The sequence below is a fragment of the Lepidochelys kempii genome, chromosome 1 (genome assembly GCF_965140265.1).
Source record: "Lepidochelys kempii isolate rLepKem1 chromosome 1, rLepKem1.hap2, whole genome shotgun sequence".
NCBI lineage: Eukaryota > Metazoa > Chordata > Testudines > Cheloniidae > Lepidochelys > Lepidochelys kempii.
The window spans coordinates 250,770,069-250,794,835 of record NC_133256.1 but is presented as its reverse complement, the minus strand read 5'-3'; the positions used below and the strand labels follow the sequence as shown (position 1 = coordinate 250,794,835).

At 40.3% G+C, this 24,767-nt stretch overlaps 1 protein-coding gene across 3 annotated transcripts in view; it reads left to right on the top strand.

Annotated features, from left to right (window-relative positions):
- The first annotated feature begins 6,521 nt into the window (after positions 1-6,521).
- The window catches only part of C1H12orf42 (chromosome 1 C12orf42 homolog), a 250,855-nt gene continuing 232,609 nt past the window's right edge, over positions 6,522-24,767 (top strand). For 2 of the 3 annotated variants that reach the window (XM_073323530.1, XM_073323517.1), the window contains exons 1-2: positions 6,522-6,876; positions 23,290-23,358. In XM_073323530.1, the coding sequence (XP_073179631.1) occupies positions 6,637-6,876; positions 23,290-23,358 (309 nt within the window). In that variant the 5' untranslated portion in view covers positions 6,522-6,636. Of the gene's footprint in view, positions 6,877-21,272; positions 21,501-23,289; positions 23,359-24,767 lie in introns of all 3 variants that reach the window. The other variant, XM_073323524.1, reaches the window with a different exon arrangement.

The following is a 24,767-nucleotide window of genomic DNA, read 5'->3' as shown; positions in this document are numbered from 1 at the left end:
CAGACTTTGCCCACTGGTGTAAAGTGCTACTCAATATGAGTATAGGTTTCAGAATCTGACCCATAATTTAAAGTGCCCTGTTAACTTATTTCCTACGTGTATGATAAATGGACTGACATAAAGTAGACTGCACTTTAATTACACATTTACCTAGAACTCAGAGTGAAATGTCTCAGGAGTGCAATCACAGGTAAACTTTTTAGATAAATATTGTGTTGCTGAGCAGAAGACTGTTTTCATTTAAAAATATATTAGAATTTTTACCCCTCTTCTCGTTTGGTGAAAAACTTCTCTATGCATTCACATGTGAAGAGTTTAATTCAGCAGCTATAGCCCCCCTCCCCATTCATCTCTTTCAGTCTGGATATAGTACAGATGCTTTGTGATTTCATCCTCTTTCAAAAATCTGCAATGCCATTGGTTTGGAGTTTCAAATACATAATTAGGGCCTGATTGCTGTCCCCTTTTACCAATAAGACAGCCAAAGTCAACACCAGTAATGGGTAAAAGTAACTCCACTTATACCGCAGAGCACAGGCAAACAATATAGAAGTTTTTCTGCCACAGCAGGTTCTACCAACTCATATAATAGGATTCAGACTTGGGCAGGGATAATGTCATGGGTTTTCCCTTCATTTTTTCTTTAGAGAGGTTTCAGTGACTGCATTTATTGCAGCATGCCTTGAAGTGAGAAGGCAAGACAAGTGATTTCTCTGTTGTTGATTGTTTAGGTAGCTGCATGGGATGGTGAGAAATATGTACTGTTAGTGGTATATCTGTAACCCTTCCCTCTAGTGAATGACTACGTTATTTCTATGACATACATACAGTTCACTCCAGGCTGAAATTTGATGGAAGTAAAACCACTGTTTGGGAAATGTTCTCAAAATATCAAGCTTTTTTCTGTTTGTAATTGTTAAAAAGGGAGGGAAAAGATAGGATTTTTTGGATGTATATTAATGTTCCTTTAACTTAAAAATGTTTGGAAATAAAAAGAAGACACAATTTAAAAGTAATTAGTTCAGAATTTCTCTTTTAAAGGCTTGCATCTATCACAGACTATCGGCCAGATCTACGCTATAGAGTTCTGCCACTGTAGCTGTGTGGGTCAGGGGCACGAAGAAGTGTGATTCCCTGGCTGTGTCGGCAGAAGTCCCTTGTATAAACACAGTTATACTGGCAAAGCTGTGGTTTCCCCAGTATAATTCATTTCACTCATGGGGAGTGGTTTTACTGTACAGATACAAAACACAGCTTTGCTGAAATAAATTGTGTTCACCCTAGGAACTCCTTGCTAGTATAGCATACCAGCATTCCTATACCAATAAAGCACTCCTAATGTAGATATAATCTTAGTATGTGTACACTAAGGCTCTGATCCTGTAATTAACAGCATGAAAGCAGACTGCTCTGCCCACACAGAAACCCATTGGAGCTATGTGTGAGCACAGCAGTCTGCCCACATGCTCTCATATTCAGGGTTAGGGCCACAGACCTTGGTCATGCAAATACAGTCAGAAGGAGTGAGGGGGTTCAGGAGCCTAATAAATAATTTTTTCCCACATTAAATTTCTCAGCTCTTCTGAATTTTTCTTGCAATCACAGTGCTCTTTTTAGCAAAGATGTTTTACTCTGTGAATTGAAAATGTAATTGCAAAGTCCACAATGTGATGTAGCTGGTCTGAAAAAAAATTCTGCTGAAAATTTTTACTTTTTTTCAAAAAAAGAGAACCCTGCAAACTCATAATTTTCTGTGAACATTTTCAGCCAAAAACTGCTGAAAGCTGAAAAGTTTTAGAAAATTGGTCTTTGGATGTTCACTCCTTCAACAAAAAGTTGATTGAAACCCTGATTAAAAAAAAAAAAAAAAGGGAAATTTTTTGACCAGCTCTACTGTGTATATTTTTAAATTGGGATTATAAACCCTGGCTGGTTGTTTTCTCTTTTTCTTATTTTTGAATAGGAACAAGAGGTTTGTAGGCCAAATCATATTTTTCTTATAAATCATTATATTTAATTAGCTGCATTTTTTTCTCTCCTTCTAAAAAATACATTTTGGAAATCTATGTGGCCCCTCATAATTAATCACAAAAATATAATAATTTAATTCCTTAAATATATAACTCTTTCAACTGTCAGATAATGAAAATGTAACTGAAATGTATATGCAAATAGAATGACAACAAAAATCTTTAAAAGTCTTGTTGGTGTTCTAATGCTGTAACGTCTGATCAAAAAATTCTCATCTGACTGTGCTAAAATAGAGCAAAAACACTTATCCTAAAGATTCAAGATTAGAGAGCCTGATAGAATCTGCCGTTTCCATAGAGCTAGGCCCTAGATTTCCCTTTAATGTAATTAAGCCTCAAGATTTATGAATACAACAGGCCAGAACTTGATCCATGTTCATTTTCAATTACTGCAGTGAAAGGGCTCCATCCAGATGTCTCTATTTACAGCATTCAAACAGACAGGACTAGGGGCCTTAGGGGGAGGGACCACAAATTGTCACACTTGTTAATTCTTCACTGGGGACACTCAGCAGAGGTCTTGGCTTTGACCCTTCTACAAAAGGCAGGGGTCTGCTGGAGCAAGTGCATCAATGATTAGGGGGCTGACCCTCTGACCTGCAAGGGTCACTCCCTCTGCTTTGTAGGTATTTGTGTAATAATGGGGGTTCATTCCTTATTTTTATTTCTGTTACAGTTCTGGGGTATAGAAAGAAAGAGGCTAGCTCCGATGTGAAAGACAAACATACATAATGAGAGGATCAAGCTTCCCTTGGCAACAGTAACTACTATGAAATGCTACAGGGGAAATACACAGTACTTAGTGACCCACATAATCAGGCCTATTTTAGTAGCATTGTTTTATTTTTCTTTTGAAGGTGTTTTTTATGTTCCCAGATCTGTAATTTAGTTCAGCTAGTAATATTGGAACATAGTGTCTTTTCTATGTTTCCAGATAGAGTGTAGTGCCCTGCCTAGTCTTTTAATCACCCAAGCACTCAGTTGCTGGCATCTTATTAAATACTTCTGTGTTTGTATTTTTATCTATATATTTTTAATTCCCATTCCATGAGACTTCTTCTGACAGATGCAAGCTAAGTGTTTTCTTGCTTCAAAGTGCATTAAAATAAATTGATATGTTGCTCCAAAATAAACCAGTCCTGCACAAATGACTAAGTATAGCTTACTGCAGTGTGATCTACAGAAATGGTAATGAAACAGATTGTGTGTTCTTAAAAAAATGTGTCCTTTCCCCCCTCTGATGGTGTTTTTATTTTCTCAGCTCAGGAAAACATGGCTGTGATATTGTTTTAGTTGAACTGTAACTGCTTATCATATACCAAATATGGTTCATTAAAACGAGCTCTTTGCAGATTTTGTTAAAGATTAGATTATTTCTTGAAATGACCGAAAATGCTCCATTTAATTAGCATTTCAGAGATTTCTTTCCTTTGCTTTTAAGGCTCTACCTTTTCAGTATGGAAACAGGTTCAGTGAGTTTAAAGGGATTTGAATGAACTTTGCCAGCCTGGAATGAAGAGCAAAACCAAAGGCCCAGATCATCCTCTTCACTTTTAGGCATAGAGGGGAGTAAAAGCTGTGGGAAGACTTCCCAGAAGTGGCTGGTAAGCACATGGGGTGAGAGGTGGGGAGAAGAAAGATTGATGCCTTCCCTTCTAACCCTTTCCATTTGAAGAGCTTTTCCTCTGTTTCTCTATGGGAGAGGATAGGATGATCCCCAAACTCTTTCTTAGGTTTGGTTCTTCAAGTTGCATGCTAAACAGATCTTTTACCAAACATCTTTTCTAGGCTGGCTAATCAAGGTGGAAGTATGAACCCTGATCCTGCAGCTCTCATATAAGCAACCCTTACTTATTTACAAGCATTTCTACTGAAATCAGGAGGAGTAAGGACTACTCACATGACTGAGGAGTTGAAGGATCAGGGCCCCACCTCATATCCAGTGAGGGCAACCTGATGTCTTTTGTTTGATTTTAATGAGTTTTGGATCAGGCTTTGGGTCTTTAGGATGGGATTTTCAAAAGTGCCCAGTGTTGGCCTAATCCTGCTCTAATGGGAGAACACTTCTGAAAATCCCACCTTTAGTGCATGTAATAAATAACTGCTTTTAAAATGATTATGGAATTGACTATTCAGCTGTGGGTTCTCTGTAATATATTGTTTTGTCTGGATTAGTTTTCTGCTCTGCTCTGTTTAGGCCTTTTGGAATTAACTCCAGCTATTTTTACTCTTTCTTCTTTTATAACAGTTCTAGTTCAATTGCAGGAAGAAAGGCTGTTTTGGTTTTATTTTTTTAATTATTATTTGTTTTCAATATTATTAATGTAAAAGAATTCCTCTGGTGAAAGGTTTTGAGTGGTTTGCTGTTAAATTAGCATACAAGGCAACCATATTTTCCAGTACACAAAGCTATAGTTTTTCATTCAAATCAAGCTTTTTGTTGCAGAGGTAGTTTTAACAGAAATTAATTATAAATTCTAGGGTTGCTATTTCTTATTCTAAATGATGATTCATAAAGACTAAAAGTAGCTGGAGTTAATTCCAAAAGGCCCATGCAGAGCAAAGCAGAAAACTAATTGACACCAAAAGCCATAGTGCAGGGATCGGCAACTTTTGGCCCGCGGCCCGCCAGGGTAAGCCCACTGGTGGGCTGGGCCAGTTTGTTTACCTGCCGCGTCTGCAGGTTCGGCCGATCGCGGCTCCCACTGGCCACGGTTCGCCGCTCAAGGCCAATGGGGGCTGCGGGAAGCGGCACAGGCCGAGGGATGTGCTGTCCGCCCTTCCTGCAGCCCCCATTGGTCTGGAGAGGCGAACCGCGGCTAGTGGGAGCCACGATTGGCCGAACCTGCGGATGCGGAAGGTAAACAAACCGGCCCAGCCCGCCAGGTGGCTTATCCTAGTGGGCCACAGGCCAGAGGTTGCTGATCTCTGCTTTACAGTGCCCTCCTCAATGGGGGATAACAAGACCACTGTCCCTCAAAACAACCCCTCCCCCCAAACACAGATTGTTCCTCCTCTTGCCCTCCACCACCCCCCGTGTAGATTTTGAACTTAAGTGGCTTCATGGCACTGTCATTCCTCCTTTGTCTCTCCCCTACAGCTACAGACTCTGTACAGACCTCTTCATTTGATTCACAGTCTGTATGGGGGCAGAGGAGGCTGGAGTTAAGGTAGGCCAGGGGAGGAGTGGGTGAGGTGAGGGCATGGTCAGGGAGAGCACAGCGTTCCTCCTCCAGGCCTGTGGAAGATACAATTTGGGACTGTATTGGCATAGTAAAGTACTATCTCTTTCATGAATATCTCTACACACCTCTTTCCTTGGGATCCACTGCATCCAGTGGAGTGTGTGTGTGAGAGCAACAGCAGTGTCTAGAACCACAGCAGAGGGTGCAGGGTGTCTGTGTGGATGACCCTTGCCTTCTGTGGGTCCCAAATGATCCTTCAGGCCTGGAGGAGGCTTTGGAGGATTGGCAGGGGGAGGGGGAGGGTGTGGGTATCCACAATTTAGGTTAATCTCAGTGAGGGATTCCTCATAGAGATTTTCAAGTAAAAAGTCCCTTCCCATGGCTTTTCACAGGGGAGGGGATAATCTGTCCAAATCATTTGTATAATGTTGACGCTGAGGATTGCGGTGCTCTTAACGATGCGGATCTATGACTAAGATGTTAAACAAAGGATCCTTCTGCTCAACTTCGCTGGTCAGGTAGGACTAAATCATCCCATGGATCTGCTTGTTTGTTTGTTAAAGGGTTAGGGAGTTAAGATGGTATGCTCAGCAATATTCTCTCTTTCAATAAAATGGTCTGTAACGTCCAAGGCACAATCCTAGAAAGGCTTATGCATGTGCTTAACTTTAGGCATGTTGAGTAGTCACATTGAAGTCAATGGGACTGGTCTCATTAATGGTAAGCATAAGCTTCACAGGATCGCGGCCAAAGGCTTTGAGTACCCTGTTGGACAAGTACATAATTACTGCTGCTACATTTGCTTACACAGTCAAATCCACCACTTACCAAAGTGATTTGAGATAACTTGAGTTGTATTGCTAAAAAGAAAATTTGTTCTAGGGCTGATTACCTTCCCTATGAAAAGGCTTGAAATTTGATTTGGTTTTAAATGAAAGCTTGGATTCTGTAGAAATCATCAAAAATAGTGGTAAGACCGTAAAGTCACAAGAACTGTAAATTTTCACTGTCACTTCTGATCAATGCCATTACATTTTCTGTCTTTAAGTGTTAACCATGAACAGTAGTATAAACTTGATTTTTCTTACACTGAACAATTTTAATCTCTTTTTCTAAAAATTGTGATACTTAATTTAGGTTTTTTTTATGTTGCTTAGCCTTAAGGTAACTAGCTTGGAAGTATTTGACTACCCTCCTATACTTTTTCAGGCCTCAAGAGTTTACATTCCTCCTTTAGTTTATCATTTACAGGATGAGCTCATACCCTTGTGAAAATACTTCTAAAAACTCTCTTGGCTACCATAGGCACTGTGTGTAGATCATTTTCAGGCTATCATTTTTCCCCCATTGCACTCTCCCTCTTCTCTTCAGATTTTGAACTTTCTGTCTTGAACCAAAGTGGAGAAGGATAAAATGCAAATATGAAGCACTTTGAAGTGAAGGCAAAGACACCTGTTCTTCTTTGTCAAACAAACCAGACCAGTTACTCTGCCACAAAAGGTGTAAATGACTTCACATGCAACAGAAGGCAAAGGACACTTTATTTTCATGACAGCAGGAAAAACTTTAAATTGACCAGCTCTCCATCATGGCAGCCTTGCCTATCTTCCCAGGAAAATGTTTTCAAGAAATTTATGTTAAAAAACTCTGCTATGTGTAAGGTGAGTGTGAGGTCCAATATTTCATTAACTTACTGTTTCATAAGGCTTCTAATGGATTCAAGACAAAGGCCAAAACTTTGTAAGGTTCTTGAAAATAGTGTTGAAACAAATCAAATGCTAATTATGAACACACATGAAAGCTGCTTTTGATAGCCTTTATCTTGAATTTTAGTGAAATGTAAAAGCACTGACTGGACTTTTTGTTAAGTATTTTTTCCTCACTTAAGTGAACTGTGGTTGTTCTCATGCTTAATTTTTTGAAGCTGTAATGTTTGTAAAAACAAAACAAAAATTACATACAGGTACCCTTTTGCATTTTTGTTATTAATTTAATTATGCTATTATGAAGATGATTTTAGTTGTTTGCCTTTTTTAAACAGGGCTCTGAGTTTGTCCCAATGTACAGAATTACTGCATTGTTGAGACACTGCTGCTCAATTCAATATTAAATCCTACAGAGAAAATAAGAGCCTTGACATTTAAGACACTCCCACCCCCAAGTAACCTAACTTTTAATTGAGACAAAGTTGGAAACCTGGAATTTGTTTTTATTTTTGCAGAGTTTGATAAATGAGTAGCCCTCCACACTAGTTAAAATTTAAAACAGTATGTTTTGCTGTGAGGTTTCAGACTAAGTTTATTTGCTGCCTAGGTAACAAATCCAGATGTGGCACTTGTCTGTGTATTTTACTGAATTATGTGGAACAAGATGAGGATAAACACAGCAGACTGTAGTTAGCTAAAGTGTACACTCTGGTATCCCAGCACGTTACCAGGGAAAATAAATATTGTGCTCCTTCAAGTAACTTGGATTTGGCTGGAAGGAAAACCAGAAGCTTGGCATTTAGATATCACCAAGACACACTGTATGATTGCCCTTATCTTTCGTTGACCTAAGGTTGTTTTACTTTAGAAAGTAATTGCTTTGTGTATTGACTAAAGCATCATGACTGCAACTAGTTTCAGCAAGAGAGAAAATTTAAAGCACAGGGAAGAAAAGGCTTGTTTGGGGTTGAAGAAAATTAACAGTAGTTTTTTCCCCCCTTGTTATCCTTTGATATCTTTCATCTCAAGATCTGTTTTCTAATTTATTTTCAGTCACTTTCAAGTTTATACTGTTGTACTGTATAGCTGTAGTTACTAGAAGTGATGCAGTTGTTGAGATTGGCATTTTCAAAGGCTTTGTGTCAACTATTATAGTGTAACTACGTTTTGGGGGAGCAGCTGCATTTCCTGATGGATAAATCTGACAGGCAAAAGTGTCGATACGGCACTGCTAAGTGGATGATTTAGAAAAGATGTCTTCCCTGCTGTAAATAATCTAACTACTGCTGGTCTGTGGGATTTAATACTGTGATGAACTGAGATCAAATACTGTAGTTATTTTAAAAAAGAAAAGGAGTACTTGTGGCACCTTAGAGACTAACCAATTTATTTGAGCATGAGCTTTCGTGAGCTACAGCTCACTTCATTGGATGCATACTGTAGAAACTGCAGAAGACATTATATACACAGAGACCATGAAACAATACCTCCTCCCACCCCACTCTCCTGCTGGTAATAGCTTATCTAAAGTGATCATCAAGTTGGGCCAACTTTAGATGATCACTTTAGATGATGATCACTTTAGATAAGCTATTACCAGCAGAAGAGTGGGGTGGGAGGAGGTATTGTTTCATGGTCTCTGTGTATATAATGTCTTCTGCAGTTTCCACAGTATGCATCCGATGAAGTGAGCTGTAGCTCACGAAAGCTCATGCTCAAATAAATTGGTTAGTCTCTAAGGTGCCACAAGTACTCCTTTTCTTTTTGCAAATACAGACTAACACGGCTGTTACTCTGAAACCTGTAGTTAATTAAAAAAATTCAAATATTTCCTACATTTAATAATATATATATATTTTAAAGTATATAGTCTGATGTGTCATTTGAGGGGTGTGATGCAAACAAAACTCCCACTGATTTTAATAGGAGCTTTGCCATAATAAAGACTGAAAACAAAATACTGCCTTCATTCCTCCACCCTAGTTCCCCCCAGACCCAAGTAAACTGCTCTCCTCCAGGCTAGTGACTTGGCACAGCTGCTCCAACGTCTTTATTACAACTCCATGGGCTGTAGTAGTAGGTAGAGCTTCCCTGTACCCACTCTGGAGATCTACTGATTGTTCCCTTACAGTGCCCTTAAATTCCCTCTCTGAGTTGCCGCTGCCCCTTCACAGGTTGCTTTAATCCCCCTCCCATCTCACCTCCATAATGGAACTGAAGTAGTTCCATTGTATGTAGGGTCTTCCCCACTTGTGAAGGTGGGCAGGCAGGATTTGGCCCTGTATGGAGTATGAGTTTGGGCTTGAAAGAGATAATAGGTGCTACCCTGGCCTCATGGAAGTCAATGGGACCAGGATGTCATCTAATTATTAACTGCATTGATAGTGGAGAGTGTTATCCTATCCAGGAGGAACTCTACATTTCCACCACCTGAAGATTTGTGTTGGTGAGTTTGAGAAGTCCAGTGGAAGGCATCTCACACTGAGGGGATGAAATAGGGAAATAGTCAAGGGGATGAAGCACGATAGCTGACAAATGAAGTAGGGAGAAATAGTTTTAAAAACTCATGGTAACTATTATGCAAATATCTTAATTAAGGAAAGGAAGAGTTGTTTCCTCATGAAGATAACATGCATGTCTAAAGTAGTCTTAATATAAAGCACTTAAAGGAAGCTTAGAGGATAACCAGATCCGTTTTTAGCTTCAGGTTACTAAAAAGAGAGACTGGATTTTTGATGCAATAGAGTTAATGTGGATGGCGAATGCTTTTTATTCATTATTAGGACATCAATGTAAGAATAGCTGCTCAGAAATCATGCAGCTTTATTAATAAGTGCAATTTTACAACTTTGGGATAAATTCTGCTCCCCTTACTCATTTGTGTATAGGGTGACCAGACATCCTGGTATTACAGGTTTTATCTTATGTAGGCAACTATCCCCCTCCCCTGAAAAAAAACTGTTCCAATTTTTCACACTTGCTATCTGGTCACCCTACTTGTGTAGCCCAACTGCCAACAATGGGAATTTTCTCTGAGTAATGATATTGCCAGGGTTCTTTTAGAATACCTTGCAGTTATATTTACTGTACTGACTGGGGTTTTTTTATATTTTTGATATGCGCACGCAAATATTGTCATAACAGCTCCGCTATAAATGATCAAAGAAATACTGACAATACGTTCTTTGCACAGCCCTAATTTATAAATCTGATTATCTTTAATTTTAGAGAGAACTATTTTATCTAAGATAAATTGCATATGTGAGAAGTTCCAGAAGGTAATACAAAATTTTAAGAAGTGCACATCTGTCTAGTTTTGACAACAATGATTCTTAAGTAGATTTGCATGTTATTTATGTGTATCAAAGTGATGCTCCTATTCTAGATCAAGAGTCATAGTGAGCTGCACTTGTGTCCTATCTTACCCCTTGTGGTGTTGTAAATCTAACTTCTGCCCATCCTATTGTTAAAAGAAAAGCAGCCATATTGTGCTGATTGCTATTAAATTAAAGCAGAAAGGGAGAGAAACAAACGTGGAAGCCCATCTTACCAGCAGGGATGCCACTACCTTTTATTTTGCCTTTTAGAGGTCACAAAGTCAATGCAGGCATCTGACCTCTGATAACCTCTTCAGTGTGACAGCGTGCAGTTTCTTTCGGAAGAACTTAATTAAATACAACTGAATTTCCCTGCTAATGTTTGTTGCTGAAAAGGTTCTTCTTTGATTGCTTGGTGTTTGCTGGTGAGGGGAAAACAAAGATGCTCCTTTTGTTCCCAGAAGAAAAGTTAGCATATGTTAGTTCAGTATTTGTGATTTCCTTTAGATGTATTGGTTCCTCCCTAACATTCCACAGGGTTCTCTCATAATGTAGAAGTATCAAAACTATGGAGTAGAACTATGCTCAAACAATTTAAAACAGATTTTTATAAATTTCAAATTAGGCTAATCATACTTTTTTGGAGGTAATTTGGTATAGTCTAAATGAAACTGTGTTACGTGATCTTGGTTATGCATAGATTTGTGACCGGCAGTAACTTTGATGTTGACCATCCAATAACATTTTTTATTATTTATTGAACAAGAATAATTGAAAATAGACATGATTTATTTAATTTTCCTATGCCATGCAAATTTATTTTCTACAAAGGAGAAAATATTAAATTCCTTGTTATGGTACACTGTATTTATATGGATTGTTGATTAATTTTAAACACCTGGAGATAGATTATCTCTTTCAGGTCTTGAGTTTGCTTATGCTTGACTTTGTCTAAATCTAAATATTTGATTCCTGACAAAGGCTGTTATTGATTCTCAGAAACAAAACATTTTTGATCCAGACTGAAGAGTGCGATTAGTTTTGAAGGAGCTAAGTTCTGCCCAGCTTGTTTATTGGATGTTTTCGAAATAGTAAACCTTATTGAAAGGTCTCCTGATTTGAAGTGTGTGTGTGTTTAAGGGAGAGAAAATTTAAACCACATATATACTTCACTAAGGTATACCCCTATGCCCAAGGCATCATGGGTAGGTTCTTTCCCACCCCTGAAATGCCTGGGTGAGGATTTGAACCAGCCAGATCACTGGCACCGGCACCTACCCACTTGGGGTGGGTCAGAAGTCTTACATAGGGTGTGAACTTGTGATTGAGGGGCAACCTGCATCTGTTTCTGGATGCTGCTGTGGATGACGAGGCTCTAAGGTTGCAGGAATGCACCTTGCTGGCAAGTGTTACTCTGCCATGCTTGTAAGCCAGTGGTGGGCAACCTGCGGGCTGCACGCGGCCCATCAGGATAATCTGTTGGCGGGCCACCGGACCGTTTGTTTACATTTGCACGGCTGCCTGCAGTTTCTTGGCCAATCAGAGCTGCAGGAAGCAGGTTGCCCACCACTGTTGTAAACTCTACAACACCAGTGGTAGCAGAAAGACTGACTCAGGTGAGAGTCCTTCCCCACTTAGGGCAGAGGAAGAACTATGCCACCCAGCCCATAGGCACTGGAACCAATGGTCAAAGTAGATCAAAATAGGAGGAGGGAGTCACTTCGGTGTCTATATATGGTTAAGCGTGTTGATGTCATGTGGTGAAATGACACCGCATCATCATGTGTGATGGGGCATGACATGGAGACTAAGGAATAAATAGATTCCTTTCAGATACATGTCCCCAAGCAGGCCTGTAGCCACTCAAGCAAAAGTTTCATCATCTTTGCTATTAATGATTCACTCACCTCTGATCATTAACATAAACATAGATCCTGAGCCTGCAAACAAATACGCTGGGGCAGACACCTGAACCTGTACAGAGTTCCAGTGTAGTTAAGAGCTCTCTGTCCAGGGGCAGGACTGGGGCCACAGTGAGCAGAAATAAAGTGGTCAAAACTGATTGGAAAGATCATGTTCCCAACTCATTAGAGGGAATGCACCCTGATAATGGTAAAACAAGCTTCAACATTCATTCATCTCTTGCATCCAATTTGCTAGGTGGTTTCATTTATTAGTGTACATTCAAGTATATGAACACTTGTTGGTCTTTCTTAAAGAAACAAAAACATTAACCCTCTAGTACACCACCTGTTTGCACTTTATTGTTAACGGTGAGGGTTTTTTTATTAGCTAAGTTGTTTTGCTTTTTGTTAACTTTGTTCTTTATTAACATGTAGGCTGAAGTCCTATTTCTTTTTGCTAGAAATGGACTGTTTGCCATTAATATCTTACTTAGGCTGTCTCTCTCTTATAAGGTATTTTAAAAGATATAAAGCTTTTCTATTCCTTTATATCTATGTACATTTAGTTTGTGGCTCTACCTTTGCGGCTTTCCAAATGTACTTGATTTAGCTTTCAATATATAATTACTGCCAAACAAGTTCATTGCTTTATAAGTGTCCAAAACTCCCTTGTTTCATTTGCATTCATTTATCAACCTTCATTATACAGCCACATAAACACAAATGATTGTTAATGAATTCCTAATGTCAGATTAATTAGAAAATCAGGTTAATGGCTAGCAATGAATATCTGAGCTACTTGGTACTTTCCAGTGTGTTTTTTCTTGTTAATTACAATACCCTTTTATTTATAAAGAAATCTTACATGTCTTTTAATCTGACTAAAACATTTTGAGATCAAACCTTTGTGAACACCCTATAACTGCTTCCCTGCTGCACGGCAGGTGCTTTGACTTTAAAAGGAGCGCTAGATACGAATTAATAAACAAATCTAAATTTGTGGCAGCCAATTTGTTATTAGTGTATGTTTAACATAGTAAGGGGGCTCCTCATAATTGGTTTCATACATTTAAAGCTATTTTATTTTAGTAAGAGCCCCAGGAAGCACTACATGTTGCTTCTGAACAATCATTAGAAATTTGGAAAAGAGGAGATTATTTTCTTTGATAGGCTTCTGCCTATCCTGCTGGTACATATGGGAGTTTCAGATATGTAGGACAACAGTTCCCTTTGTGGGAGTATGGCAACATAAACATTAAAAACTATATATGCTGTCACTTTCACTGCTGAGGGAGAAGGAGCTGGAGACACTAAAGGTAAATGAAGTAATTAGTTGTAGATTACCGAATGTGTATGTACCAATAATATTTTCTATTTCTATGTATAGTTTATAAATAAATGAGTGTGTGTGCGCGTCTATACACACCATGGTGTAGATCTTCAGCTGGTGTAAATTGTCACAGGTCTGTCAATGAAGCTGTGACAATTTATATCAGCAGAGCATCTGCCCTTATGAATTTACAAAGCAACTTTTGGGGAAAAAAATGAGTCACTGTTTTAATATCTGCATAACCCCAAATGCTGTGGTGTGTATATAGCATTGAAAGCTGGCATTTATTGACACTTCCTAGCAGGAAGCCGAGTCTGATGTCATTTGAGACACAAGAAATGCAGTTCTGCTTTGAAGGTATGGGAAAGGCATTAGGCTTTCAACATTGTGTTCTGTGGGAAGGACCAGTCTGGGACTAGACATAAAACTGAGGTCTTGACTATGTTTGGTCATGTAAAGACCCCAATATACTTATCACAATAATAGGTAAAAGAATTTGCCTTGGTATCCTGATCAAATTACATTCTGCCTACCCAAATTCCCTTGCTTCTGCCGCAGGATAATGCGTCTTAACTTCCTGTCTAACACTATAGTGTAGTTATGTTAGTGATATTTTCATGGTTGCTGCATTCCACCGCAAAGGTGGCTGCATTTTCCTGATGGGTGAAGTAATTCTTATGTGTGTAATATTATGTACTGTTTTTCAAATTTTGTATTTTAACTTACTGAAGCTTGGTAGGCATAATTTACATGACTACTTTCCAAACATACATCATACATACATGTGCATGTTGTGACAAAATTCCTCCTCTACCTTGGTGGGTCTTGTGCTTATTGGCGGATTTGCTCACTTTGGAACTTCATGGCAGCCCTCAGTTTGGCTGTTTTTCTGAACCCACAGTCCAGGTCGACTTCTCCTGTGTCTGACTAGGAGTTGGGAGGTTTGGGGGGAACCCAGGCCTGCCCTTTTCTCTGGGTTCCAGCCCAGGGCCCTGTGGAATGCAGCTGTCTAGAGTGCCTCCTGGAACAGCTGTGCGACAGCTACAACTCCCTGGGCTACTTCCCCATGGCCTCCTCCCAACACCCTTCTTTATTCTCACCATAGGACCTTCCTCCTGGTGTCTGATAATGCTTGTACTCCTCAGTTCTCCAACAGTCCACATTCTCACTCACAGCTCCTAGTGCTTCTTGCTCCCAGCTCCTCAGACATGCACCATAAACTGAAGTGAGCTCCTTTTTAAACCCAGGTGCCCTGATTAGCCTGTCTTAATTGATTCTAACAGTTTCTTGATTGGCTGCAGGTGTTCTAATCAGCCTGTCTGTCTTAATTGTCTCCAGAAGGTTCCTGATTGTTCTGGAACCTTCCCTGTGACCTTACCCAGGGAAAAGGGACCTACTTAATCTGGGGCTAATATATCTGCCTTCTATTACTCTCCTTTAGCCATCTGGCCTGACCCTGTCACAATGTGTAAGCCTTGTATATCAAAGTTGTATACACTTGGACTCAGATGGAGGTGGAAATAGGAGTCAGATTTGTCAAAAGTCTCTCGATAAGGATAAAAGGGGTAAAAACCAAGGGTGATATCGTGGTAGGGGTCTACTACAGACCATCTAACCAAGAAGAAGAGGTGGATGAGGCTTTTTTTAAACAACTAACAAAATCATCCAAAGCACCGGACTTGGTGGTGATGGGGGACTTCAACTACCCAGACATCTGTTGGGAAAGTAATACGGCAAGGCACAGATTCTCCAGCAAGTGCTTGGAATGCATTGGAGACCATTTTTTATTTCAGAAGGTGGAGAAAGCTACTAGGGGAGCAGCTGTTCTAGACTTGATTTTGACAACTAGGGAGGAATTGGTTGAGAATTTGAAAGTGGAAGGCAGCTCGGGTGAAAGCGATCCTGAAAAGATAGAGTTCCTGATTCTAACAAACAGTAGGAGGGGAAAAAAGCGCAATAAAAATAAGGGATTTCAAGAAGTCAGACTATTTAGCAAACTCAGGGAGTTGGTAGGTAAAATCCAATGCAAAGCATGTCTGTGGGGAAAAACGCTTTGAGTCAGTTGGCAGTTTTTGAAAGAGACATTATTAAGGACACGAGCAAACTATCCCACTGCACAGGAAAAATAGGAGGTATGGCAAGAGACTGCGCTGGCTTAACTAGGAGATCTTCAATGATCTGAAACACACACACACAAAAGAGTCCTACAAAAAGTGGAAACTAGGTCAAGTTGCAAAGGATGAATATAAACAAATAACATAAGTATGTAGGGACAAAATTAGAAAGCCCAAGGCACAAAACGAGATTAAACTAGCTAGGGACATAAAGGGTAACAAGAAAACATCCTAAAAATACAGAATAAGACTAAGTACAAGGTAAGCCCATTACTCAATGGGAGGGGGGCTGGGGAGACAATAACAGAAAATGTGGAAATGGGAGAAGTGCTAAGAGAATTTTTTGTTTCAGTTTTCACCAAAAAAGGTTAGTAGCGATTGGATGTCTAACATAGTGGAAGCCAGTGAAAATGAGGTAGGATCTGAGGCTGGGAAAGAATAAAATTACTGACACAAGTTAGATGTCTTCAAGTCAGCAGGGCCTGATGAAATACATCCTAAAATACTCAAGGAGCTGACAGAGGTGATATCTGAGCCATTAGCAATTATCTTTGAAAACTTATGGTAGACGGGAAAGGTTCCAGAGGACTGGAAAAGGGAAAATATAGTGCCAATCTATAAAATAGGAATAAGGACAGCCCAGGGAATTACAGACTAGTCAGCTTAACTTCAGTACTTTGGAAGATAATAGAGCAAATAATCTAACAATCAATTTGCAAACACCTAGAAGATAATAAGGTGCTAAGTTACGGTCAGCATGGATTTGTCAAAAACATGTCATGTCAAACCGAGCTAATAGTTTTCTTTGACAGGGTAACAAGCCTTGTGGATGGGGGGAAGCAGTCGATGTGGTATATCTTGACTTTAGTAAGGCTTTTGATACTGTCCTCCATGACCTTTTTATAAACAACTAGTGAAATACAACCTAGATGGAGCTACTATACAGTGGGTGCATAATTGGTTGGAAAACCATTCTCAGAGAGTAGTTACCAGTGGTTCACAGTCAAGCTGGAAGGGCATAATGAGTGGGGTGTTACAGGGATTGGTCCTGGGTTCTGTTCAGTATCTTCATAAATGATTTAGGTAATGACATAGAGAGTATACTTTTAAAGTTTGCGGACAATACCAAGCTGGGAGGGGTTGCGGGTGTTTTAGAGGATAGGATTAAAATTAAAAATCATCTGGACAAACTGGAGAAATGGTCTGAAGTAAATGGGATGAAATTCAATAAGGACAAATGCAAAGTACTCCACTTAGGAAAGAACAATCAATTGCACACATACAAAATGGGAAATGACTGCCTAGGAAGGAGTACTGTGGAAAGGGATCTGGGGGTCATAGTGGATCACAGGCTAAATATGAGTCAACAGTGTAACACTGTTCCAAAAAAAAAAAAAAAAAAAAAGCAAACATCATTCTGGGATGTATTAGCGGCAGTGTTATAAGCAAGATACGAGAAGTAATTCTTCTGCTTTACTCCATGCTGATAAAGCCTCAGCTGGAGAATTGTGTCCAGTTCTGGGTGCCACATTTCAAGAAGGATGTGGAAAATTGGAGAAAGTCCAGATAAAAGCAATAAAAATGATTAATGGTCTAGCAGTGCTGTTGCTAGCCCACTGGGGGCCGTACACAGGAATATTTGCCCCCCCAACACATTCTAATAATTAATAGGGGGCCCCATTGAGCTGCTTGGGGCCCTAAGCAATTGCTTAGTTTGCTTATCCCTACTGCCAGCTCTGAGGTCTAGAAAATGAACTCTAAGGAAAGATTGAAAAAATTGGGTTTGTTTAATCTGGGGAGGAGAACAGTGAGGGGGTACATAACAGTTTTTAAGTACATAAAAGGCTGTTACAAGGAGGAAGATGAAAAAATTTTCTTCTTAATCTCTGAGAATAGGACAAGAAGTAATGGGCTTAAATTGCAACAAAGAAGATTTAGGCTGGTCATTGGGAAAAGCTTCCTAACTGTCAGAGTAAGTTAAGCACGGGGACAAATTGCTTAGGGACTAAGTTCCCTATAAGCTGCATGGCCTCACAGCAGGCTATCAAGGGCTGCACAGGCAGGGAGAGACACCGCTCCCCTGGCCCCGGCCCCAGAGCTGCCTCAGCGGGGAGAGGCGCTCTCCCCTGGCCCTGGGCTCTTGCAGTGATAGAGGGCTGAGGGGAAGTCCTCTCTCCCCACCATAGCCATGGGGCAGCTGTACCCGAAACCCCTCATCCCTGGCCCCACTCCAGATCCCTTACCCCCAGCTCCCCGCACCCAATCCTCTGCTCCAGCTCTGAACCCCCTCCCCACTCCGAACCCCTCAGCCCCATCTCTGCCACACATCACCTCCATATTGGTGCACCTAACAAAATTCATTCCGCACATGGATGTAAAAAAAAAAAGAGGGAACATGGCCAGGGAGGTTTGTGGAATCTCCATCATTGAAGGTTTTAAAGAACAGTTGGACAAACACCTGTCGGGCATGGTCTAGTTATTACGTAGTCCTGCCCTGATTGCAGGGGACTGGACTAGATGACCTCTCAAGATCCCTTTCCATCCTACACTTCTATGATTGCGTGTGTGTATATATATGTATATAGTGTGACTATATATCACACATGCAAATATATGTATGCACAAGAGTTTGGAAACTGAAATATAAATTATGTATCCATATAAAGAGTTTTGACATTTAAGGTATTACGTTGATCAGTTAAAGATATCTGGCACTTTTTTTCAGATATAAATCATATTTCAGGCCAAATGTTCAAATGGCCTCCCTCACTGACATTCAAAAATCAAGGCTTGGGGTAACATTTTTAAAAGCAGCTAATTGACTTGGGAACTTAAAGGTGTGAAAGTCAATGGGACGTGGGTTTCTATGTGTCTAAGGGTATGTCTACACTACGAAATTAGGTCGAATTTATAGAAGTCAGTTTTTTAAAAATCGGTTTTATATATTTGAGTGTGTGTGTCCCCACAGAAAATGCTCTAAGTGCATTAACTCGGCAGAGTGCTTCCACAGTACCGAGGCTAGAGTCGACTTCTGGAGTGTTGCACTGTGGGTAGCTGTCCCACAGTTCCCGCAGTCTCCGCTGCCCATTGGAATTCTGGGTTGAGATCCCAATGCCTGATGGGGCTAAAACATTGTCGCGGGTGGTTCTGGGTACATATCGTCAGGCCCCCGTTCCCTCCCTCCCTCCGTGAAAGCAAGGGCAGACAATCGTTTCGTGCCTTTTTTCCTGAGTTACCTGTGCAGATGCCATACCATGGCAAGCATGGAGCCTGCTCAGCTCACTGTCACCGTATGTCTCCTGGGTGCTGGCAGACGCGGTACGGCATTGCTACACAGCAGCAGCAACCCATTGCCTTGTGGCAGCAGATGGTGCAATAGGACTGGTAGCCGTCATCGTCATGTCCGAGGTGCTCCTGGTCGCCTCTGTGAGGTCGATCAGGAGCGCCTGGGCAGACATGGGTGCAGGGACTAAATTTGGAGTGACTTGATCAGGTCATTCTCTTTAGTCCTGCAGTCAGTCCTATTGAACCATCTTATGGTGAGCAGGCAGGTGATACAGATTGCTAGCTGTCCTATTGCATCATCTTCTGCCAGGCAGGCAAGAGATGAGGATGGCTAGCAGTCCTATTGTACCATCTTCTGCTGAGCAGCCATGAGATGTGGATGGCATGCAGTCCTTCTGCACCGTCTGCTGCCAGCCAAAGATGTAAAAGATAGATGGAGTGGATCAAAACAAGAAATAGGCCAGATTTGTTTTGTACTCATTTGCAACCCCTCCCCCCCACCCCCCATGTAGGGGACTCATTCCTCTAGGTCACACTGCAGTCACTCACAGAGAAGGTGCAGCGAGGTAAATCTAGCCATGTATCAATCAGAGGCCAGGCTAACCTCCTTGTTCCAATAAGAACAATAACTTAGGTGCACCATTTCTTATTGGAACCCTCCGTGAAGTCCTGCCTGAAATACTCATTGATGTAAAGCCACTGCCTTTGTTGATTTTAACTCCCTGTAAGCCAACCCTGTAAGCCGTGTCGTCAGTCACCCCTCCCTGCGTCAGAGCAACGGCAAACAATCGTGCCTCTGAGTTGAGAGTGCTGTCCAGAGCAGTCACAATGGAGCACTCTGGGATAGCTCCCGGAGGCCAATACAGTTGAATTGTGTCCACTGTACCCCAAATTCGACCCGGCAAGGCCGATTTAAGCACTAATCCATTTGTCGGGGTGGAGTAAGGAAATCGATTTTAAGAGCCCTTTAAGTCGAACTAAAGGGCTTCATCGTGTGGACGGGTGCAGCTTTACATCGATTTAACGCTGCTAAATTCGACCTAAAGTCCTAGTGTAGACCAGGGCTTACGCCATGTCTACAATAGAAGCTTATAGGGGCACAGCGGTACTGTTACAGCTGTTCTGCTATAAGAGCACTCATGTAGTTGCATTGTGCTGATGGGAGAAAGCTCATGGGGGAGGGATAGCTCAGTGGTTTGAGCATTGGCCTGCTAAACCCAGGGTTGTGAGTTCAATCCTTGAGGGGGCCATTTAGGGATTTGTGGCATAAATTGGGGATTGGTCCTGCTTTGAGCAGGGGGTTGGACTAGATGACCTCCTGAGGTCCCTTCCAATCCTGATATTCTATGATTCTATGATAATAAAACCAGCCCAACAAGCGGTGGTAGCTATGTTGGTGGGAGAGCATCTCCCACTGACATAGTGCTGTGCACATGAGCGCCTATGCTATCAAACCGTATGTCACACAGGTTTGTGTTTTTTTCAAAGTTTTGCCGACATAAGTGCTAGTGTAGACATGGTCTTATTCACGTCTGAAAATCTGACTTGGGCTTCTGTGTCACTTAAATGCTTTTGAAAATGTTTCTCCTGGTCACACAACATTTGTATTTGACATGCAAATAGTTTTACCTGCAAATTTGGAAGGCTTTGTTATGTGTGCTCTTTGAAAATGTGGCTCTTATTATTTGTTCAAATTACTAATTTTTCCTGGATGGAGACTGCCCCTGCAGCTTACACAAGTTCTTTAAAAGTAAGCAACCTTGCATAGTATCTTTTGCCTTTTGAAGTACATGTGAGCCTCTTTCATCCAAAATGACCTTGCAATTTAGAAAATTACAGCTAGGCTATAAGGATATTTCATATTTTCTCTTTTGTAAATAACTGGCTTGTCTTAGTTCACTGAGCTTAGCTTCTTCCATAGTCACATCAAAGCCTAGAAATCCTTCTGGAGCTTGAGCTGAAACTGCTGTTCTTCCTAGGTTCAGGAAAGAGCACATCCATCAATGGATACATTGACAATCATGCATTTCGTCAGCACACTTGTGATTAGAGTTGCATGAATTTTTTTTGGTCAAATAGTAAATTTGCTGAAAAATGAAGCTTCAGGGCAACCAACACTATTCCCAAATTTGGGCTGAATTTGGCAAATAGTTTTGGCTGAATAAAAAAGGGAAAACATTGAAAAAGGCAAAATAGTTCTTTTTGCATTTTCAAAAGGAAGTGTTTTGACTTCATTCTGAAACAGTGTTTTGTTTAGAAATTTAGTGAGATTTTTAAAAACATTTTTTAAAGGGTAACCCCCCCCACATATAACAAGATGATATTTTTGTTTTGTTTCACCAAGATAAATAAAATTGCAGTCTCAATTTGAAACAAACTGATTTTTTTCCCCATTTTTCAGCCACTGAACTGCAAAATCCAATAATTCACTCAGATCGACTTGTGATACCTCACTGTGTCACCTTATTGGATCTTGGAGTGGCTTCAGATGCACATTGAACTAATGAGTGACAACTGTTTGCCTTAAGACAATGCTACAGGTGCCAAAGCAGTTCGGTTATTATATGGTGTGCCACAGCATCACAAGTGGCTGAAAAGTCCAATTCTCAAGCAACAGTCCTTGCCACAGGTAATGCAGGCAAAAAAGCATGGAGCCAGAAAATGAAGCTGGTGCATTCCTAGCTCTTGAGGCCTGCTGTGCTTTCCCCTTCAGTCTCTTTGCTTTCCTGTCTCACAACCACCTCTCTTGCCTCTTTTACTCCCTGGTGCAGCACTGCCTTCCAGTGTAGCATGTTGCTAGCTGCATCTTCCTAGTTTGTGATGTGGATGTTGAAAGTTTTCAAGTCATTGAATCTGAGGCTCAGTTGGCCCTGGGGCCTTGGAGCATCCACAAGTTCTCCATGCAGGAGATCATTTGAATTACAAAGGTGGTAAACATGGTCCCTGTGGGACTACATACAGAATGGTCCTGGAGGTAACTCAGTAATTATTCATCATTGCTAATTAAAATGTAGAGGCACAGTTTTACCCTAATTACAAATGGTAAACTGTTTGGAAAAGGAATATTGTGAGTTTCTGCTCTGACTGCCATTGTTTACTTGAACGGGTAGACTATTTAAAAAAAAAAGTTGAAAAATTTAGTTGCCTGATTATAACGTTCTCATCAAATAAATTGTGAGATGAAATAGTACTGCCAGGAATATTGGTAGAAGTTATTCAAGTCCAAAGTAGCAAAATTTGTTTAATACTTAGTGAAAAGTATTCAACTACCTTTACTCTTTACAAAGGGCATAACTGTTTCTAGTTAATGCTGCCCAGTACAGTTTGGTAAAAAGAAAAGGAGTACTTGTGGCACCTTAGAGACTAACAAATTTATTTGAGCAAATTTGTTAGTCTCTAAGGTGCCACAAGTACTCCTTTTCTTTTTGCAGATACAGACTAACACGGCTGCAACTCTGAAACCTACAGTTTGGTAGTAATCAAGATCACATACTCAGGATTAGGGCCCCAATTCAGCAAAACACTTAGGTATACGTTTAAGTCCATCCCTATTCAACTAGCCCTTGATCTCCAGCAAAACACTTAAGCAAATGCTTAATTTTAAGCACGTGAATAGCCAGAATGACTTCAATGACACTGTTGATGTGCTTAAAGTTAATGGTTTGCTGGATTGGAGCCAGAATGATTAGCACTTTGCAGGACGGAATCTCAAAGCACTTAAGCATGTGCCTGAAGTTAAGCACATACTTAAGTGCTGTGCTGAATAGGGATTGACTGCTGAAAGGGGGCACAAGACAGATTGTTGTAATATCTTTTATGCTGGAAGCTTTATCTGGTTGTAGAAAGTACAGAGGCTGGGTCCCAGAGCCTAGAATGGAGAGGGAAATTTCTCCAGTTAGTATCAGAATGCTACTTTGACAAAGCATAAGAACGATATTTGGACAAGGACTCAGATATTGAATTTTATTTATTTCCTATTGCTTTGGTCACGTTAAGAAGGTCAACCAGGACATGCTGGAGAAAATATGTCTTTCTTCACATCCTGCTCAGAGAAGAGAGACCCTAGGCAAGAGGTTCATGTCTAGCCAAATGGTTTAATTTGTAATAAGATATCAGTTAAGCATTTCCAGAAGCTGTTTGCTAGTGAGTCACAACTACACAGTCCAGAAACTTCCTAAAGAAAATGGGCTGGAGAAAAATAGAGAGGAGAGAGTAAAACAACCCCATAAAAGCAAATAATTAACTCAACAGTTAAATTTTATATTTTTAGTCTGATCTGATATTTACAGCAATGTTGTGAAAGTCACTTTAGACCTACCATACTATTGACATTTTTAAACATTGCTCTTAGAAATGGTGTGTTTTAACCTGAGAAACTAGATTATGATAAACTGAACTACTTATATTTATACTTACAGGTGGTCCCTTACTACACAACCTTTGTGAGTGGCGCAACTTTGTGGGATAGAGGCATTTACCATCCTGCTGTAAGTACTATCTCAGTACCACTGTATTGCATTAATTGTTGTTTTGTATCCTGTGCATGGCTGCTCTACCCACACCAATTCTCCATTCCTGCAGGGATACTTTGTCTTTAAGTGCTCTGTGCTGAAGGGGCCTTGTCCAGGGCCACTGACAATGGCTCAGTATCTGACTCAGAGAATAGTCTCTGCTTGAGCTATTTCCTCTCCTTGCATTGAACAAAATGATGTGTGTATTAATTCTGAAATCAATGAGACACAAAGATATATCTCAGAAACCACAGCCATGGACATGTCAAAAATACCTAGGTAGATAACTCAATAGCATTAACACCATCCAAGTAAATAAGTGTCTGCAACTGGAAAGACAAGTGTTGGTTACCAGGGTGACGGATATTGTAGACAGACAGGACTCAGCCTAGGTATTGCAGGGATTCTTTTTATAATGTGTCTCGTTAATAGACTAGCTGGACCTATCAATCTGCAACAAGAAAATATTTATCAGGAAACATAATCTTACCTTCTCCCCCTTACCTATACTACCTAACTCTTTAACTCCTTATTAGCTGAACAGTATGACTGCAACATCAATACCACACCAGCATACCTGAAACTCACACTACAACTGTCTGGGATTTTTTGTTTTTGTTTTTGTGCTTGTTTCATTTCTTGATGTGTTTTGGGGCATTTATGTTCTGATCAGATTATGAGCTGCTCTTGGTCACATTATTGGATAGCTCTCAAACTTCCAATCCCTTAAATCCCCTCCCCCAAAAAGGATTATAAAACAATACAAATCTCCCCCCCTGAACAAATAAAACCTTGAAGTGCTCGCTCTATGTAATCTTCCTCAGTGTTCTCTAGTATTATCACCTATACCATTTAATGCACTATTCAAATGTCTATATACAGAGTATTTTAGATTGTATAGACATTGTGATATTGATTTTATTATTCATCTGCTTGCTAAGAATCAAAATCAGCAGTATAGGTGTAATTTTCTCTTCAGTAGAGCTACAAAGCACAAAAATTACAAGAATAATTTCATCTTTCTCTTTCAAATAAAAATAAATAGCTGAGTTCATCAAGGAAATTGCTGACCTGTTTTTTCTTTCATTTGCTAATGATCCCCCTTTTCAGTGAATTAAGCTTGAGCCAACTGATTTTTCTGAAATGTGTACACGTACATCTAGTAAATTAATGTAAGTATGCCTATGAAGATGGTAGCCATAGGCTAGTGCTTTTCGTTGCCATGGATCCATTGCAGGCCTCTCTGATTGTAGCTTGTCAGGGCTTTGTTTATACAAGTAGGAACTGAGGAAAAATGGTTTTCAGCTATTTTTGTAATTTACATTTTAACAGTTCTAATTGTACTAATTTCCTTCCTATTTAGTGTGAATGGTAAGGACAGTAAC